Source organism: Manis pentadactyla, chromosome 7, assembly GCF_030020395.1.
Source record: "Manis pentadactyla isolate mManPen7 chromosome 7, mManPen7.hap1, whole genome shotgun sequence".
NCBI lineage: Eukaryota > Metazoa > Chordata > Mammalia > Pholidota > Manidae > Manis > Manis pentadactyla.
Genome location: NC_080025.1, coordinates 10,848,388 through 10,868,219, shown reverse-complemented (window position 1 = coordinate 10,868,219; position 19,832 = coordinate 10,848,388). Strand labels below are relative to the sequence as shown.

Genomic DNA, 19,832 nt, shown 5'->3' with positions numbered 1-19,832 from the left:
CTTAAACATCCCTGCCTGCACTGATGGCATCTTAGTTTTAAATACAGGTTTGCTAGGTTTTTTCAAAATGAGAAAACCAAAAAAGGTTAGAAAGATGTGCAACAGTGTCTCTGCTCTTTTGTTTTTATAAGAATTAGAGTAAAGCATAACCATGTTTCCTAAATAGGTGTGAGTGTTAATATTCGTGTTAAATAACTCAAAGGAACTTTCCAGCTACATGTGAGAAATATGGATTTAGTGAGATTATGAGTGTGTATATATGTCTGTGGCTGATCATCTGCACGCTGACTGGTAGGGCCTCTATGTACCTAAGCAGTAGATCTATATTGCTACATAATACTCTTAACTGTTGCATGATTAAAGGGATTCAACAGGTCAACCACAGCAGAGAAAAATCTAGTTCTGCTACCTACAGTGTGTTTACCATAAAGCCTCTACTCAACCATGTGCCTTTTGCTATAGATAATTACCAGTTATCATTGTTTGGGCATTTCCCTTAATCATTTCTATTTGTATGCATTCTAGGTAGTGGCTCACTGAGTCTGTAAGTAGAATTTTTAGTCTACAAAATCATAATTCATGGAAAGTTGCCATTCTAAGTAAGGTATTGTGCAGCATGATAGATATTCTAGTCCCTTTTTTGTATTCTGTGATAGGAATGCATTTCTATAAGTCAGGATTTAGTATATTCATTTGTTATGTATTTTCTTAAGGTGGAAGTCAAAACGAAGTTGTAACCACTGCTCATGTGCTTGCTGGTTCGGTAAATTTACTGCCCTCTGCTGTTCAAAATGTTTTTTAAACAAATTTGTTTCCTCTAAGAGAAATTTTTGTCTCCTCTTAGCAAAACAAAATACCATACTTGAAAGCAGAGATTGTAAAATAAAAAATTAATAACATTATTGAGTATATAACACTGGAAAAAATGGGATCTGAAAGAACTAAAGATCAGTAGAAGTGGAATAAGTACTTGCAAGTTCGGCCTCTATAGTTAGAACCAAATTACTAAAAAAATCTAATGTCAAATACTCTAAAAATTACATACAGCTGAACTATTTCGTGAAATAGTTAGATGCTGCAGCTATTATCTAAGTGATAATTGGAGAAAAACAGTATTTCAGTAATATCAAAATCTCAATTAGTACTTTAGCACTATTGAATCAAATATAAATTGAATCAAGGTTTTTAATTAAAGATTATAGTAAATTAGTTACCAGAATATCTTTTATAAATTTCACTGTTACTTCTGAAATGTAAACCAAACATAATATTGGCATAAATAAGATGAACAGTTTCCTACAACACTTCCCATACCAATTATAAGATGTTCCCCCAAAACATTACAATAGTAAAGCAAAACAGTATTTTAAAAGAAAGAAAAGAGCAAACAATCTGAATGCTAGAACACCACCGTGGTCTTTTGTGTATGTGTGTGTTTCCTTATATGGCACTCCTCTAGATGCATGCTTTGTGATGTTACTGTAACTACTGTATGAGCACGTGGTCATATTCTGCTTTAATGCTTAGCATCCCCTCATAAACACTTCCCATGGCTACTACACAGTATCATTATGATCGCTATAAAATTTGGATAACTTAGGCCCTTTCACCAATTTATGATGTCTCAAACTTTTCTATCACTGTAACTACTCATATATCACATAAAATAATGAAATAAAAAGCACATCTTTAAAAGTACTTTGGATATAATTGATTATTAAATACAGACTGCATATTATTAAAACTATTATGTGTATTATAAAGCTATTGGGGATGAAAAAAAGTCAAACACTTGAACAAGCTAATGTCAACATAATGGCCTTTGTTGAACATGGAATATCTCAAAGGCCCAGTATTAAAAAGAATAGTCCTCTCCTGGCCAGGGTGAATGCTGCAGGGGGTTGTTTGTTTTCTGACTTAAAATATTACTATCCAATTGTACCATGGTTAATTAGTGTCATGTAATAATTATCAAAGAAATAATAACCCATTTGTAGTGCTTTAAGCATCCATTTTTAATATAAAATCAATGTCCTAAATCAATTGGTTGGACATGTATTACTTAGAAGCATTACAGATATGGCTGAGTAAAGTAAATCCTCCATGTGTGTTTTTTCTGTTACTAAAGCAGTTGTATGTATTTTCTCAAAGTGTTTATATTAACATTCCTAATATTTATATCTTAAATACAATATACAGACACCACTAGAGGGGAGCAAGTCAATTATAAAAATAGGCTTTTTCTCTAAATTAGTGTCAACCAAACCAGGGTGGGGTTTTCTCGCTCACCCTCTCCCCAACTCTTAGCCAACCCCAGTACTGTGAAAAACCTAGCCCCACCCCAATCCATTTCTCTAGCTCAAGGTAGACAGGAGGTGATACTTGCGGTAGCTCAGAAAGTATGATCATTGTTTACTCTCTGAGAAGCTCGTCTTCACACGTTTTCAGTGGTCCTGACCATTCCTAAGTTAGCTGGGTTGCCCGGGACATTTTCCTCCCCTGAAACATTTGCCCCAGCCTTGCCAGAGGCAGGCACAAAGCTCTGCTAGCTGGTGTCCTCTTAGACCCATCACACACTCGATCTAATAAATCAGTTTTTCCTTCATCCCCCTCTCTTACAGCCCCCTCTCCCAACAACTCCGACACCTGTTCCAAAGGAACCTGGCCGGAAGCCTATTTCTATTTCACCACACGGCGCAGTAGCTGGTAGCCCCTCCCCTCCACCCAGGACCGGCATCCCCACACCAGGCCCGTGCCCGCTGGCTCTCTCCCCCATCTGGGTGAGCTCCTTCCTTCTTTAACTTCTCTACGCCCACAGGGAAGCACAGTGCAGCCCTTGCTCTCACCATCAGAGGGTGGCTACCCCCCACCACCCTTGCCCTGCTGCCCCCTTCCTTTCTCACCTGGTCCCCAGGTTCTTCATGCCAACAGATGCCTAGTGGCCTCCCAGCAACTCTCACTCCTCCCCGGCCTTGTATCTCTTCCCGCCTCTCCTGCACCTTCCCTGGGCTCTTCACAGGCCTGACCTCAGTGAACTGTCTGCAGACGGCAGACTTACATGCTGGGACTGACAAGGGAAGGGGCGATGGAGGGACTCCCCTGGAGGAGATACTTGGTGACTGAGTTGAGCCTATTTTGCATTTCCAATATGCTAGTGAAGCTCATTCTCACTGTCACAGAGAGTTTTCTGTAGTTGGTGCATCAGGTTAAGGAGAAGACTAGAAATGGTGGACAGAGGAAATACATAGGGGCCAGCATAGCTCGTCTTTATATCTTAATTTTACTCATTTACTTTATTTCCCTTGTTCTCTCCTGCTGAGGTTTGGTGGATGAGAGTGGATGCACGTTTGCGTGGGAATGTGCGCGTGCTGTCAGGGTCCCCAGCGCTTCCCTCACTTGGCTCAGTGTGCCTTTTCCTTCCCTTTTCCTTCACTTCTGCTCCAGACTGATCGCATAAATCCTGATGACATAGATTTAGAAAATGAGCCCTGGTATAAATTCTTTTCAGAACTGGAGTTTGGACGCCCGGTAAGTGAGGCTAGAATATTAATTTAAGAAAATTAGGGGAATGTTTGATTTATAAAATGTATTATTATTAGAAGACACAGATGTCATTCACAGAACAAAAGTCAAATGTATTCTGTGTACACAAATACGGTACAGCTTAGCCCACATTCACTTCTGTACCAAATGGTTACACGTGCTCACACATTTCCTGTATAGTTTTACCAAATCATGCACTAGGACTACTAAACAAACTCAGAAAGTTGAGATAGTTTCTGTCCTAGAGTATTCAGATAGTTATTACAGGTTTACAGAAGACTTGTAGTTGTTCACAGTGTGTTTTGCTTTAGTTCAATCAGAAGAGCATAATCACATTTATAATAATAATAATTACTATTATTATTCCTCCCACTGACTGAGGAATCTCCAAGCACCTGAAGAGTGCTGGGTTCTGTACTTATTACCTGAGTTGAGTGCTCACAGTGCCCTCCAATAAGAAGAAACCAGAGGCCAGAGGGGTTAAGTAATGTGCCCAAGATAGTAAGGGGCAGAGTCAGAAGTTAAACCCAGGGCTATCAAACAAAAGAAACAAACACTTTTGGCAATTCCTGCTATAATATACTGCTGGAATATTCCAACTATAAAATACCTCATTTACCATTAGGGATATAAGGAAAGAGAAAAATAAGGAAACCCTGTGGACCTTGACTTCTAATCTTGCTAGTAAAAACCACCACAACGTCTAGTTCCCAAACCACCCCCATGAAAGGTGGATCTTAAGAGACTTGCTTAGTCTATTTTGGATAGAGTCAACCCAAGTCTCAAAGAACCATTTCCTGTACTAACTCGTTTTATTAGGGCACTCTATTTATCAACAGCTGTGCATTCGATATGAGGTAGTTACACATTTTTTATACTCTTACTTGTGTTTCTGAATATTAGACTCTTAAAAAACATACCCGATTACATTGCACAGAATTTTTTTTAACTTTTTTTGTTTGCTATTATTAATGTACAATTACATGAGCAATATTACGGTTACTAGACTCCCCCTATTATCAAGTCCCCATCACATACCCCATTACAGTCACTGTCCACCAGCGTAGTAAGATGCTATAGTAACACTGCACAGAATTTTATTAAGATCAGAGAGTACCATGTTTTACCATATCATACACTGATTTATATACTTGAATACTGACCATATATAGTACACTAGGAGGTCCCTTTTGTCCATTAAAATACAAAGGAGACATGGTTAGATTTATTATACTATCAAACTGGATCAAAAGTAACTGTAAATGAATATAAACCAAAGAATTTATTTACCTAATAGGAATGTTTTCTCTCATTTTTTTCCTAATTTGTATCCAAGTATTTGCATTTTATTTTAGAGAAAAAAATTCTCTAGCTTTATTTTAATTACACCGCTACTATTGACTAGACAGTTCATGGGGACTATCCCAATTTCTGTTCTGAGCCTAAATTACCAGCATTTTTCTATAATCATTTTCAGCCATACATGGAAACTCACCAGCATGCTATCCACTTGTTCCTTTAATGTTTCTTTAATGTACCTGCATTCCTCCGTGGCTAGAGACTAGGAGTGCTGATTTTGATTTGGTGAAATGAGTTCATAAATATACTAATCAAATCACTGGTAATTTTGCCCAGCACTTGAGAGTTATTTGCAAACGCTGCACTCTTCCTCCTAGGCCACCCCCATTTTGCTCCATTCACGCACTCTTTATGTGTATCTGATGCTATCAGCACTCGGTTTCTAACTGTTGTCACCTTTTCCACATGTTCATTCCTTGCTGCCATTGATTCTCCTCCATTCCATCTCTACACTTCTGCTTATGTGGTGCATCAACACCCAGCCTCCTAAAAAGGCTCTGGACTATGTTCAAGATCATTCTTCTGGTGTTTCCAATGAGGTAAAAACAAATTATTCTCTTTTTCAGATTTCTCTCTTAGGATCTGTTACTGCGATTCTGAACATCCATGTTTTATAGTTCACTACAGTGTCTAAGCTATTATTGAAAATCTGTCTTTTCATCATTGTGTTGTATCCAGTATCAGTGTTTAAGACATTACACCGATGTTGTTGGCTTTTTCTGAAATGTACATAAGGAATCATTCTAACTAACTCTTTCTGTTGACTATTCAGTGCAGTCCTAGTGTCTAGGAGTGTGATCACCAAAAACCAGAGAGAGTGGTCTTGTTGCATATATTAGCCACCTGTTTTGATTAGACTGAATAAAATACTACTAGAAGGCTTCTCAGAATCATTTTCTCATCATGCTTGGAGGTACAGAACAACAGTTTAGATTCTTAGATAATTAGATGCTTATGCCCCACATGTTCCTAAATATGCTATTTTAATTCTTTCATTTTCCTAAATATAATTTGTGAGTTTTAGCATCAGATAAAATCCAGAACAGCTGACAAATAATTGGACATATGTCACAACTTCCCAGCTCCACACCCTTGACAGACACTACGAATCCTCTTCAACACTGTAATCCAGGCGGCCACTGTAACAGATTATCACGGGCATAATAGGTGAAATGCATTTGCCATGTCTACATAAGAATGTTTACAACAATCTACCAGGTAAAAAAAAATTATGCCAGGCGATGTAAAACATCATTTGAACTAGTCAAAGAGAGTATGAAAAAGGCAGAAACAACCCAGTTAACGCTGTGGATTTATTCTGCTCTTTGCAGAGAAAAATTAAGTTATTTTGGAAAGCAGATTTAAGACTCATTGACGGACACAAGCAAAAGTAACAGTGAATACACTGGTTTTTGCACAGTAGTTTGTGGTCCTAAATATATTTTAAAAACCTAATAAATAACTAATTTTCACTGAAAAGTCTTAACTCAAATATGTGCAACAAGAAAATAAAACTAGTAGAATGTTTATGCTGCAGGAAGAACTACCAACTCACGGAGGCGACAATAAGAATTGCCGGCATAGTCTCAGGAGGAAATACCCAACTTTCTAGAGCTGTAATTTTCAACTCCAAATTTTGTATCAGAGTGTATGTTGAAACAGAGAAGTGACTGAAGCACTAATATATTAAATAAAAAGTAAAATAGAGTGATCAGGATCATTCTGGGTTACTGAATGCAGTCATTCCTCAAGGTTTATGTTTTGTACACAGGCATATAGTCTGAAGACAATCAAATACAACAAGCCGTCTCTTCTGTACGTTATATTACCTTCGCATCTAAAGAAAGAGTATCATTTGAACATATGAACAGCCCAAGAATTTACCTTGGAAATCAATTTGATCAGATATTTTGGTCAGATATTTCTAAGATGTTTTTAATATGGTTGGTTCTTTCAGAACTGAAATGGAATTTAGAGATCACCACGTCCAAAATTCAACCATTTCTAAGCCAAGAAAAGTAGAGCCCAACTGATTAAAGAACTATGTCCAAAATCACAGGGTGAGAGGGTGGCAAATTTTAAAAACAAAACACAGATATCTTAGCTTTCACTTCAGTGCTATTTCCTTTTTACCACACTTCTCAGTACTTCCAAGAGATGTATTTAGCACTCAAATCTTCTAGAAACAAATTATTTACCTCATACTATTCCTTATTAACAATTGATTTTTGTGAAGTAAGTTCCTATAATTAACATTACACAATAATTCTTGGGTTAAAAACAATAGGAACTGAATTCTATGCACTCTATGTTATGGTAATGGCAAAAAAAAATCATAGAAAACCACTCTGCTGATGGTCAAATTGACTTGTCATTATCCCTGGGATTAAGAGGGAATGCTGCATCTTTCTGATAGCATATTTGCATTGTTTCCCAGTTTTTCAGAGCATAAAAAATAGTGTTTCTTCCCTGTTGTTAACAGACTTATGTAGAACATTTCTGGTAAATTTTTTAATTGATTACACATTACCTTAACTACTATTTATCAAGTACCTAGCATACACCATGAATAACAACGTTGTTTAATCTGTAAATGTAACTGAGAAACTGGTGCTAATAAAGAACAATTAAAGACCTTTAGGCAGTTTAATTGCATTGCCACCTAGCTGGATTTCATTAAAATGGCCTTCATTTAGGTATGTTAAAATTATGGTAATACGTAACAGTTAAAATAGGTTACTTCTTATCTGGACACAATTTCCATTTTAGGATGGGTACCATTCAAATATGCAAGTTTTCCTTTTAGTTATCTATCCAGATTTTTTACTGTTTCCTTTTAATTTAATACTGAACCTTTTCTTTTGAGTCTACATAGAATCACAAAACTGGTTTGTTTATTTTGGATTGTGGAAACCAGCACAAGGAGGAATAATTGTAGTTTCTTTAGTCTTAAATCTAAAACACAATTAATTTATCAGTGTAGAGCCTTTACTTGTTACACTGTATTTTATTTCATATTAGAGTGTTGTTTAGGCTCATCTCATTTGGCGATTCAAAATTTGTGACTGCTCTAAGGATGTTCTAAGAGGGCTCTGAAATTGACACTTTTTGATAATCAACGTGCTTTGTGGTTCGGTGTCCCAAAGATGCCATGACCCACACAGATGGCAATGCTCAGACACTCTTTGGTGTTGCCCTTCTATATATATGCAGAATTAATATTTCTAAATAGGAATGTAATTATCTGGTTTTATTTACTTGCTTGCTCTCCTTATTTGGCATTTATTTTTTCACTTTTCCAGTATCTGATTCAGCAAGTTAAAATAATCATGTAAATTTATCAGATTAGTAGACCAAATTTTTTTCCTAATTATATGTTTGTTGACAGCCTAGAAATCTAAGTATTTTCTAGACACTAAAAATATTCAAATATGCTTTTTCTGTCTAGGAGGGGAGGAATATTCTCTTGCAGAGAAATGCTTTTGTTTGTTTCTGGGCAAAATTCCACTCTTATTCAGCAAGATGGAATTAAGTGAAAATATTAGTTAATAGCAATTTTAGACTTATACATAAGTGGGCTTGTCAGACTGATCTACATAGAGAATTTCAAAATTATTTACTACATTTTTAATTGGTTAATTGCTGCTAATATACAAACAGAAAATAAAGTTACAGAGAAAGTTTTTAAAATGTGGTTTAGTTTTCACTAAGTCTATCTTTAATACTCTGGTAAAATACTTCTGTGTGATAGGAACTTCAGATAAAATTTGTCAAATCCTGCCTTTCTGGCTGATATTTTTTAACTTTCATATGGAAGAAATTTTCAGACTAGAATTTCAATTCTACATCTGACCAAAGTTTGTGATGAAGAATTGATCAGTCTCCTATATATATACACTTGTATACATTTCTGTGTACATTCTTGACATTATACCACAACTACTTTCATTCATTTTGCAGTGTCATCTCAAATTTTCAAGAGCTCAATACTGATCCTCTCTTGTCTTTTAAATATTTCAGCTATTACTCCAGTAGATGGTCATAGGAAATGAAAATTCCTATCTAACTTTTTTGCTTAATATCTACTTTATTGTACTGTTCAGAATGAAAGAGTATGAAAATGATGTGTACAATAAGCATTTGGAATTACTTGTCAATATGCATTATCTATTTTTCTTTGTTCTTACAACCCTGACAACTGATAGTTGATTTTCTGATGAAAATATTAAAACTCCACTTTAGAAATTTATATTTTGGCTCATTAAATCATTTATTTTAACTAATCCTGAGCCTAACTAATGTGAAAGATATAAATCTATACCAGACTTAAGTACCAGATAGTTTAATTTCAAACCAAATTCTGTGCTTTTTTAATAAAATGTCATGTCTATATTGACAGATGAAAGATGTGCCAAGTTCTCTTCAAATTTTATGTTTTAAAGATAACACCTGGCAACATGACAAAAAAAATTATAAAGGTTTATGTTTTATAAGGATTGGATGGTGACTATAAGTATTTTTTTTAAACATCAAACCATTCTTTTATGCAGGAAATTTCTATTTGCAGTCTCTTTCTTACATGAAGGAGTGGTTAATGATTTTTCTTTTTTCCCCATGGCAATGTTTGGGTTGTACACGATTTGAGTTACACAAAGAAATGCACTCTATCAGAAGAGAAAGCAGATAGGAAGAAAGCAGAACTCAGATTACATGATTTCTCTTTGGGAAGACATTTTATAATCATAATAAATGGTTTTTTTAATCTCAATTTTTTAAAAATTATTTTTAGGATACCTAATTTAATGCCCATGGACAAATGAAATTTTGCCATGGTAAAAAGTTTCATGGAACTATTTTTCTATCTTAACAGGCCTCCTTGTATCAATCTTCTGTAGACAGAAGCCTGGAAAGATCTACTAGGTAAGAATCTCATTACATTATGCAGCCAGAATATTCTATACCCATGGTTTTTTCTCAATAATACTATTCCTTTCAGTAGTAATACTATTCAGTGAAATAATAATGGAGATTATGTTATCTCATTTTTATTTTAAGCCTCATACTTATAAAGTTGTTTTGTTTTGACATCATTTTATATTGTCATATTCAAGAATTCATAAAAACTAAGTGAAATAAACCTGGACTCCATTACAGACTGAGAAACTCTTCCCTTCCCTGTCTCTTCTATACTGTTTTCTTTTCTTTAAATAGGGATTATAAATATCAAATTTTCAGTATTATTAGATGACATGATCATATATTTGAAAAAATCATAAATTATCAAAAATTTTATAAATTATGTCCTATACACATTTGTTCATTCTGACCACACAAATCAGACATACTGTTACTACCAATAATTGAGGGCCTACCTACATACCAGGCACTCTAAGTACATAAATATATTCAATCCTTAAGACACCACTGCAAGTTTTAAGTACTATCACCCCATGTCCCTGAGTAAACTAAAATTTAGGTTCCACAACTCACCAAGTCAACACAGTCAGCCAGGTACAGCAGACACAAAGTGGAATTGAACCAAAATAGCCTTTCTCCAGTAGCCCTAACTGCCCTAAGAGTCTGCCAAGGTAAGTACTGTTGGGAGGCTGTAAATATCACACTGACTTTAAAATATTACGGGAATTCTGGTACAGTTCAATAGCAATAATGAATAATACAAACTCATTTCATCAACAACAAATATTTATATAACATTAATTTGCTCTTCTATAGATTTCTATCAATAATGTTTCTATAAATAGATAACTCTGGAAATTGGGTCCTTTGTAAATTGGGATCACAAGTGCCATCTAAAGACATTAATGTCACTAAGAAAGGAGCTCCTGCAATTCCTTCTGTTACAGCTTTTACATCTAAATGTGCACCTAAAATGTTTGAAGTTTAGAGTTCCACTCGGACCTGAGGATGGCTGTAAAGACACACAGACCTTCTCCTGACAGGACAGTGACAGCAAAAATAGCTACATGTCTAGGAGAAGGGGGACATCCACTTCAGAAGAATGCACACAGATCCCGAGGTCCAGTTCCACCTGTATACTTGCAGAGCGTGTGGGTCCCATTTCCTTGTCTGTGAAACAGTGGTTAAGAGCACAAACCTCATAGATTTGTATGCACACTACAGGGGACGATGTCAACACAGCGAACAGCTCCCTACTGCCTGCCACTGTTGGAGTGTTAGTAGCGACCTGATAGACAGATGCTGTGCAGTGTATATCTTCGTTCACTAATGTTTACTTTACATGATGCTATACTCAGATCCAGGACCACAGCAAAATTCCCTCCATTACAGACTGTCGACACTATTTAATACGATGATGTGAAAGCACCCTTTAATAGTTCATTTACTGACCAGATTATTGATCATTCATTATTTAAATAGAAAAATGTTTGAATTCTAGTGTAAGGGTTTTAAAGCTAAAATTACTAGGAAAAGCCATAGGGACTTGAGGTAAGAGAAATTTGTCTCACCAGGTATCTTCCTTTTTTCCAATCCCTTCCTCCATGTGGTGTCCATCCTCTGGATATAGTTATCTTGTTGGAACTCTTCTTTCAAGAGAAAAAAGATACATGATACAAATCATAACACTTGAGTCATCAGTTACATATTTTACTAATAGGAGAATTTTTACTTTAAAAAGTGATTATAAACTTATGTCCATATAAAAATCTGCACATGGATGTTTACAGCAGCATTATTCATAACTGTCCAAACTTGGAAGCAACCAAAATGTCCTTCAATAGGTAAATGGATAAACAATCTGTAGTATATCCATATAATGGAATATTATTCAGCAATGTAAAGAAATGTTATCCCACCACAGAAAGACATAGAAGAACCTTAAAATGAGGATGTTTAACAGAAAACATGAACCCTAATATAAACTATAGATGTTAATTACATTTAATAATAAGTATCAATATGGCTCATCAGCTATAACAAATACCACACCAACAGAAGATGTCAATAACTGGGGAACCATGCAAAGGGAGATGGAGTTTATGGGAACTCTTTGTACTTTCCAATCAATTTTTCCTATCAACCTAAAACTGCTCTAAAAAATCTAAGTTTTTAAATTTTTAAAGGAATTATTATAAAGAAACAGTGTTCAACATCAAGGAATGAAATCCTAAAATTGCAGCTTGGGGATGAAGAGTTGTCTGTAACCAGCACATCCCCCCAGTCTTTCTGGTTTATATGGTAGCCTCCTTCAACACCAACCTAACTGAAGCTTACCGCTTCCTTCAGCTCTCCAAGCACTGCCAGTGACTTCAGGAAAAGACGGAAGAGCGAGCCTGCAGTGGGGCCGCCGAGGGGCTTGGGGGGTCAGAGTGCAAGCAGGACGAGCCCAGGATGGGCAGACATCCCCGGATCCAGCGCCACCCTGACCAAGTCCTTCATTAGTTCTTCGCCCTCATCCCCATCAAGAGCAAAAGGTGAGCAACAATAAACTGATATGTAAACAGTTGACTAGTTTAAGTTTTAACCTAGGTACCCTGTGAGAGCTGGCTCAGTGATAACTATCCAGAGATAATTAGCACTTAAATACAGTGTCTCCAATAAAATATAGTTTCAGAACAATAGCTGTCTTTATACACAGACCAAATCATGTTGGTGAGCCATTTGAGTGGCTTAAAGGACTCTATCATCTGTTAATGCTTGTTTTCTCTCAATATTTCTTTTATGGGGTTTTTGGAATGAATTCAGAGTATCTAATTTATTGCCAGGCTATTTAAAAAGTACATTTATAAACATTTGCATATTGTCAAATTTTTCTAATGTTACTACAAAAACTAGCAAAATGAATCAGATTTGTAGAATAGGAATTAGAAGCAGCAATGGAGAATCTTAATGCCTAAACCATAATTTTTTTTCAATTATTTAATTCCAGATAAAAATCTGTTTAATCTACAGAGTTCTTTCTTTAATCAGTTGCTTTATATTTTAGCCAACATTCATATATACAGTGGAATATCCATGTTCTGCGTGTAACACAGTGTTCACTTCACAACAGTCCATTAGTTAGAAATAACTGGTTTCAATCCACAAGCATGAAATTTTGCTATCACCAAGCCATTTGTCCATATGGCTTGTCTCATCTCTGGAAATTAAATGAGCTGTGTGGAGAGAGAGCAAGTCACTCCTTTAGGTCTCTGAAGTACTGTTTAGCACATTATTGCCACACTCACAGGACCATCCACAATACCTAAGGCTATACCAAATTTTGGGTCCTACAATCTCTTGGGATTAAAACAGAACAGAAGGAATTTGAAATGTGTGAAGAAAGTGAGCTCAACAGAAGTTTCTAAAAACAGCACAGATTAAGCTACATGTAGCAAAGGTAAGCACTGAACTTCTTCACACATGGTAATTAAAACTAAGCCGTACTGATTTATGTGCAAAGATAGGCTGGTTTTGACCACTGGACTCAGGACAGGAGGGAGGCACAGCTCCAGTCCATGGCCCAGGAAAGCCTTGCATGCTAACTGGAAGGTCCAGAGGGAGTGAGCCCCCGTCATGATATCTTTCAAATAACAGAGATACCGCTATCAGATTCTACTCATTTATCAAATGAACATCTGCAGGTAATAAATAGGTCATGAAATGCCATTGATTCATTGTACTTGGAAAGTTAAAAAGATTCTGATTAATTTGGATATTTGTTTTTATCGTAAGGAATGTCAAGTCAACTTCCTTTCCCAAATATTACTTATCTACTTAATGTGCTTATCTACTTTTGAAGAATCTGGGGAAGATTGTACAGCAAGAGCTGTCAATACAGATGATTTTCCTCTACTAGGTTTATATTTTTAAGAAGAAAATATCCCTGTAGATGTAATTTGGCCTCTCATTTATCAGTTAACTCAACAAAGCCAAAGGAAAGAATATTTTCACATTTATTCCAAATGAGGTCAGGTTTAGCTCTCTATTATCAACTGAGAACAAATGTCTTCTAAAAAGGCCTTCCCTGGAAGAAAGCAAAGATACATTTATTTCTGATGAAAGTTTTACATTATATCCAGTTATCCTTACGAAAGCCTGCCTAATAAAAGATTGAAGGTAGAGCAATTAAAGAGGCAAACAGGTTTGTTTAAAGAGACCCTAGTTACTTTTTTTTTCTTGGAAAAATATTAGCAACAATAGTTCATAGCATACTAATTTTGCAATTTTGGGAAATATTTTCTCTAATAGCTTTTTCTATCTAATACCCATGAAAAGTTATTTGATATGGTTATGGGAGGACTAAGTAAATGTAAATTTATAAATTACTCTTTACCTCTCTGTTATTATAAATTAAAAGAGACTCTAATTCTAACCCTATTAAGTTAGTTAAGTCTATATCACTTCTGGCATTAACTGTCAAACCTTTAAATTGCTACCAGGTCATGCTATTAGCTTCCAAGGTACTATGGTGTTTTGGGCATACATTATTTGCAGAAAGATGTATGAATGATACAATAAAAACAGGTGTGTTAGCATCACTAATTACTTTTACACATGGGTCTGTTAACTCTAATATCTTCAAAGCTACATTCATTGAAAAGTATGACCTTACTTTAGAATCAGACTCTTTTCTCTAAAGTTGAAGCTACATGTATAACAGTGTCTAGATGACGCCATGCGAACTGTTCTTTCTTTGCTGTGCTATCTGATGCTAACTGACATGCTCTCCTCTTTGTGAACCTTTTTAACTTCTCCAAATATCTCTCTTCCACCACGCTGCCCCGGATTAAAAGGTGGGGATGACATGTGTTCATCCCTTTGCAGTTACTCAGGGCTCAATGGCAACCCCTCCAATGAGTTAGATTACTGTAACACTTACCGACAGCATTTGGACGTCCCTCGTGACTCACAGAGGGCCATTACTTTCAAGAACGGCTGGCAAATGGCCCGGCAAAATGCAGAGATTTGGAGCAGCACTGAGGAAACAGTCTCTCCTAAAATCAAATCCCGTAGTTGTGATGATCTCCTAACTGATGACTGCGATAGCTTCCAGGACCCCAAATCCAAGTCAGAAAGTATGGGCTCTCTGTTGTGTGAAGAGGACCCCAAGGGGAGTTGCTCCATGCCATGGGCTTCTCCCTACATCCAGGAGGGCCGCAGTAATGGCAGATCAAGGCTTCGACACAGGTCAGCCCATGATGCCCCAGGGTTCCTAAAAATGTACAAGAAAATGCACCGCATTAACCGCAAGGATTTGATGAATTCCGAGGTGATTTGCTCGGTAAAGTCACGGATCATGCAGTATGAAAAGGAGCAGCAGCACAGGGGCCTGCTCCATAGATGGAGCCAATCCTCCACTGAGGAGGTGCCCAGGGACATGGTACCCACCCGCATTTCTGAATTTGAAAAGTTGATTCAAAAGTCAAAATCCATGCCAAATTTAGGGGATGAAATGTTATCTCCTATAACCCTGGAACCACAACAAAATGGTTTATGTCCCAAAAGGCGATTTTCTATTGAGTCTTTGCTGGAGGAAGAAAATCAAAGTCGACACCCTTCTCAGGTACAACGAAGCTACAAGGCTAAAACCCTGGTGCCAATTCATATCGAGGTGACCAGTGACGAACAGCCAAGAGCTCACATGGAGTTTTCCGACAGTGACCAAGATGGAGTTGTGTCTGACCACAGTGACTACATTCATGTAGAAGGATCATCCTTTTGCAGTGAGAGTGATTTTGATCACTTTTCTTTCACATCCTCTGAAAGTTTTTACGGATCCAGCCACCACCACCACCACCACCATCACCACCACCATCACCGGCACCTCATTAGCTCCTGCAAAGGCAGATGCCCGGCCTCCTATACTCGATTTACCACCATGTTAAAACATGAAAGAGCTAAACATGAAAATACTGAAGAGCCCAGAAGACAAGAAATGGACCCTGGCCTTTCTAAACTTGCATTCCTAGTCAGTCCTGTGCCTTTCCGGAGGAAAAAAAGTTCAACTCCCAAAAAACAAACTGAAAAGGCAAAATGTAAAACATCTGTATTTGAGGCTCTGGACTCTGCCCTTAAAGACATTTGTGACCAAATTAAAGCTGAAAAGAGAAGGGGGAGTTTGCCAGACAACAGTATATTGCACCGTCTTATCAGTGAACTGCTGCCAGATGTTCCTGAAAGGAATTCATCACTTAAGGCTCTAAAAAGGAGCCCCAGGCACCAGCCTTTCCACCCACAGCCTCAAGATGGTGCTATTCATTGTCCTCTGTACCAGAACGACTGTGGGAGGATGCCTCACAGTGCCTCCTTCCAAGATGGGGATGCGACCAACAACTACCACCACCACCAAGACCCTGAGAGTGTGCCGAGTCTCCAAGGTGGATGACTTTCCTCTCTTTGCCCTTGTGGTTCAGACACACCACCATCCAGCTCTTTCATTTTCCACTCCTACATCTTACCGTTCCTGAGTTGTGAGACCACTTGGCATCATTATGTGTCTGAAGCAAATGCTTGTTGTGCAAACATGTCTTACTGAATAGTTCTCATTTGCCCATGTGATATTTGGACTCAATGTGTGGCTTAAAGTGACCATCAATTCACAAAAATTTAGTCATTCAAAATTGAAAGGGAAAACTATCCTGTGCCTTCAATGTTAAGGCTGAAACAACTGTTACATTAAAACAACAAATTAAGCTTATTTTACCAATTTGGAGGACTTCAAGACAGAAACCATAACTGAGTTTAAGTATCCTTAAGGGACTGACAACTTAGAGTTAGTTCTTTTTTCGTTAAAAATGAATCAAAATCAATAGTTTAACAAATAGCCTTTTCCTTAATTTTTATATTAACTTTATAGTCAATCCCTCAATAGATAATTTGCTCACATCCTGCATAAAAGATATTGTATCAAAAAACTCAGGAAACAAAACTGACACATGTAATGTAGTAATTGATGGACAACCAAAAGAGAGTAGAATTTAACACCTGCATTTAAAGGACCCAATTGGGATAAAATTTTTGTGAATGCATCTTTAAGCTGTATATGTAAGTCTCATTTCCATCAATCACTGAATCCATTTTCTCTTCCTTTCCATTACTTAATTTACCTATTTTCTATTTCTGCTAAAACAATCCTATACTGACATTTGATTAGGCAATTTAAGTTAAAAGTGACTCCTAATTCTGTTTTCACAGATGATCACGTTGAAGGGGCAACACATGGACAAAAAGCAATTCAAATGCAAGACCATTTTGGGGGATTGACATAACTGAAAGGCACAGCGTGTTTTGATATTTTTATGCAATTCTTTTCCTTAATTCTTAAAGTGCATCTGTTTGCTCTGCACATTTTAAGTTGGAATGGACATTCTAGGGTGAAGCTTAGATTGTCACAGTCTCCTATGCACCAGACATTGCAAAGCACTTTACATCCATGACCTAATTAACACTGGCATAAACCTAGGTGATAGGCATTTTATAAGCACCGTTTACAACTGAGCGAATTGAGACTCAGAGAAGACAAGAAATTTCACCAAGGTCACAGAGAGAGTAGGAAGCAGAAACAAGATTCAGACTCCTAGTCACTCAGAATGTGTAGCGTAGAATATAATCTCTACATACAAAAAATGGACATAATTCAAATTTCATATTAATGTAGTATGTATGGCCCAGCTATTAGTAACCACTGCACAAGTTTGCTTATTTTATTAGTATTTTCTTTGCTTCACTTCCACTACACATGATTCAAAAACAATAAATTAGAACTTTAAAAATCAGTGTCTATTCTTTGAAATTTTCACTGTCATACTCTAATTTTCTAATAAAGCATCTATTTTTCCCAGTTTTCCAATATCCTAATATGAGCATCTCTAAACTTTATGTACAGATAAGAGTACATTATTGAAAAAAGACTTGAGAGGGCTTTGGAATGCATTTTAAGGGTGTTTTGTTTTTTAGTAAAAATATAAAAAATACTATAATGTTTTTTAGTAAAATATTTTAGTAAAAAATTTTGTTTAGCCCAATTGAAAAACAGTTTATATTCCATAGAATAAAAGCAATTTAAAATTTATGATGATTATAAGAATCCTGTGGTCATAAAAGCATATTAATTTAAAATGTAAAATAGGCTATACATAATCCTCTCGCATTCATGAAAATAACTGGTTAAGCTTCCCCTGAAATATCTGTGGCCATGTTGCCTTCCTAACCTTAAAGGCTTTGGAATTCATAACTGACAAGAGTTAGACATTTATGTCACATAACTGACACCCCACCTACTATGAACAGACAATGCTTCCTTAGAGTCAAAACCTTTAAAGAAGGTTTTCTTTTTATGGATGGCCATTTTAAATTATTTTAGAGGCAGATTTATTTTATTTTTAATGCTTCTTATTATTTAATATGGCTAAAGTTATTAAAGGGATAAGAGAAAGAATTTAGAAATTTTGACCCAGTTATACTGGTAAAACTCTAATATCATAGCTACTGGAACAGTTTCAGTCTCCAGTTACATTTCCACATATAAATGCATAAGGTATAAGACACTGTTAGGAGATACTTGTAATCATACTTCTGTAATGAAATTCATTATTTATATTCTCTCTTAAGGTGAACAAAAATAGTATTTCATGAGCAAATTTGCAACTCATATACTTTCCATTTAGAGAATTTTTGTCCTTTTATTTTTTTGGAACAAATATTTACTTTATGATAAGGTCGTGGAGCACAAGAGAAAGCCACAGCTAAAGGCCTTTTAAGCCTTAAGCCTTAAGATGACATCGGAAGACTCACTACATATTTAAAAGCAGAGAGAGAGAGAATGGACACGCCCACAGCTCTGTCAACATCATGCTTTGTCTCTCTTTTTTGCTACTACATTCTTAAACTGTTCCATAAAATGTTTCAGCTTTTATGAAGTGTTGCTATTTTCAAATTCTCCATCTTCTATCATCCCTATAATGGTAATGATAAATTGGAGCAAAAAGAATAGAAATAGAAAGTATTACACCTTTGAGATGAAATAATCCCTGCCACTGAACTGGCCCCGCCAGGTCTGCAGCGCAATGGTCGGGGCGAGGGGACAATTCTGTTTATGTTCATCATGCTTCTGCACCATGGGTATTTCTCCTTTTGGAATGCTCTGTGCTGTGCCACCCATCACAAAGTTGTGATTACCCTTGTTTCATACCCGGTTTTCACTGTGGTGTCTCTCCAAGTTTGAAGGGGAAAATAGTTGCCACCAGAGAAAATGGCTAAACAAGTCTGCTTGTACCCAAGTCGATACTCACTCTGGCCCTGTCCTTTCCTACAGACCATGAGTTCTCCAGAAGTTACTCATCCACTCTGACGGATGTGGGGAGAATCACACCACGGGGAAGAAGAGGAACTCCGGAGACAGAGGTACTTTAAGAGCATTTGGGTCTTTGTCAGCAACATACTTAATAAAGCTCTTACCAGCCAGGGCTACATCCAACACCAGTGAAGTAGTAGGATTAAACATGTAAAAATGACAGCGGAGAAAGTCGCAACAGTTTTCCCTGGAGCTTGAGCAGAGGACTCGAAGCAGCAAGCAGGCTGACGCTCACTGCTGCCCTCCCTGCTGCGGGCGGTTAGGGCAGTGAGGCCTCTAAATCTTGACCTGACACCCCCGAACGATCAACTGTGCTTTAGGTCTGGAGCTGGGCCACCCCACGGAGGAAGGAGGTTTCCTCTCTACACATTTTTGGGCAATGACTGGGGGACAGCCCTAGGGAAACTGTGTTGCAAATCAATACAAATTCCACATAAATAATTTCTGCTGGCCTGCTCTGTGGGAGAGGATCCCTGAAAAGCCAGGGCCCCTGGGAACCACCGACCAACCAGCTTTGTCCCTGAGCCTGGGCTGGAGCTCTGGCTCCTACTACCTGGGAGCGTGAAGGTCTGATGGAAACCTAACACTGGCCTCCGGCTGGCGGCCACTCCAGAAT

The 19,832-nt window shown here is 37.0% G+C and overlaps 1 protein-coding gene and 1 long non-coding RNA gene across 21 annotated transcripts in view; one reads left to right on the top strand and one right to left on the bottom strand.

Annotated features, from left to right (window-relative positions):
- The window catches only part of SORBS2 (sorbin and SH3 domain containing 2), a 187,947-nt gene that overhangs the window by 139,113 nt on the left and 29,002 nt on the right, over positions 1 to 19,832 (top strand). For 12 of the 20 annotated variants that reach the window (XM_036894271.2, XM_057505095.1, XM_057505098.1 and 9 more), the window contains 6 exons: positions 2,622 to 2,780; positions 3,445 to 3,528; positions 5,385 to 5,441; positions 9,773 to 9,822; positions 12,169 to 12,356; positions 19,178 to 19,266. In XM_036894271.2, the coding sequence (XP_036750166.2) occupies positions 2,622 to 2,780; positions 3,445 to 3,528; positions 5,385 to 5,441; positions 9,773 to 9,822; positions 12,169 to 12,356; positions 19,178 to 19,266 (627 nt within the window). Of the gene's footprint in view, positions 1 to 2,621; positions 2,781 to 3,444; positions 3,529 to 5,384; positions 5,442 to 9,772; positions 9,823 to 12,168; positions 12,357 to 14,657; positions 16,242 to 19,177; positions 19,267 to 19,832 lie in introns of all 20 variants that reach the window. The other 8 variants (XM_036894270.2, XM_036894269.2, XM_036894267.2 and 5 more) reach the window with 5 other exon arrangements.
- LOC130684419 (uncharacterized) overlaps positions 14,947 to 19,832 on the bottom strand; it is a 46,866-nt gene continuing 41,980 nt past the window's right edge. The window contains exon 3 of the long non-coding RNA XR_008998699.1: positions 14,947 to 15,076. This is a non-coding gene — a long non-coding RNA (uncharacterized LOC130684419). The remainder of the gene's footprint in view (positions 15,077 to 19,832) is intronic.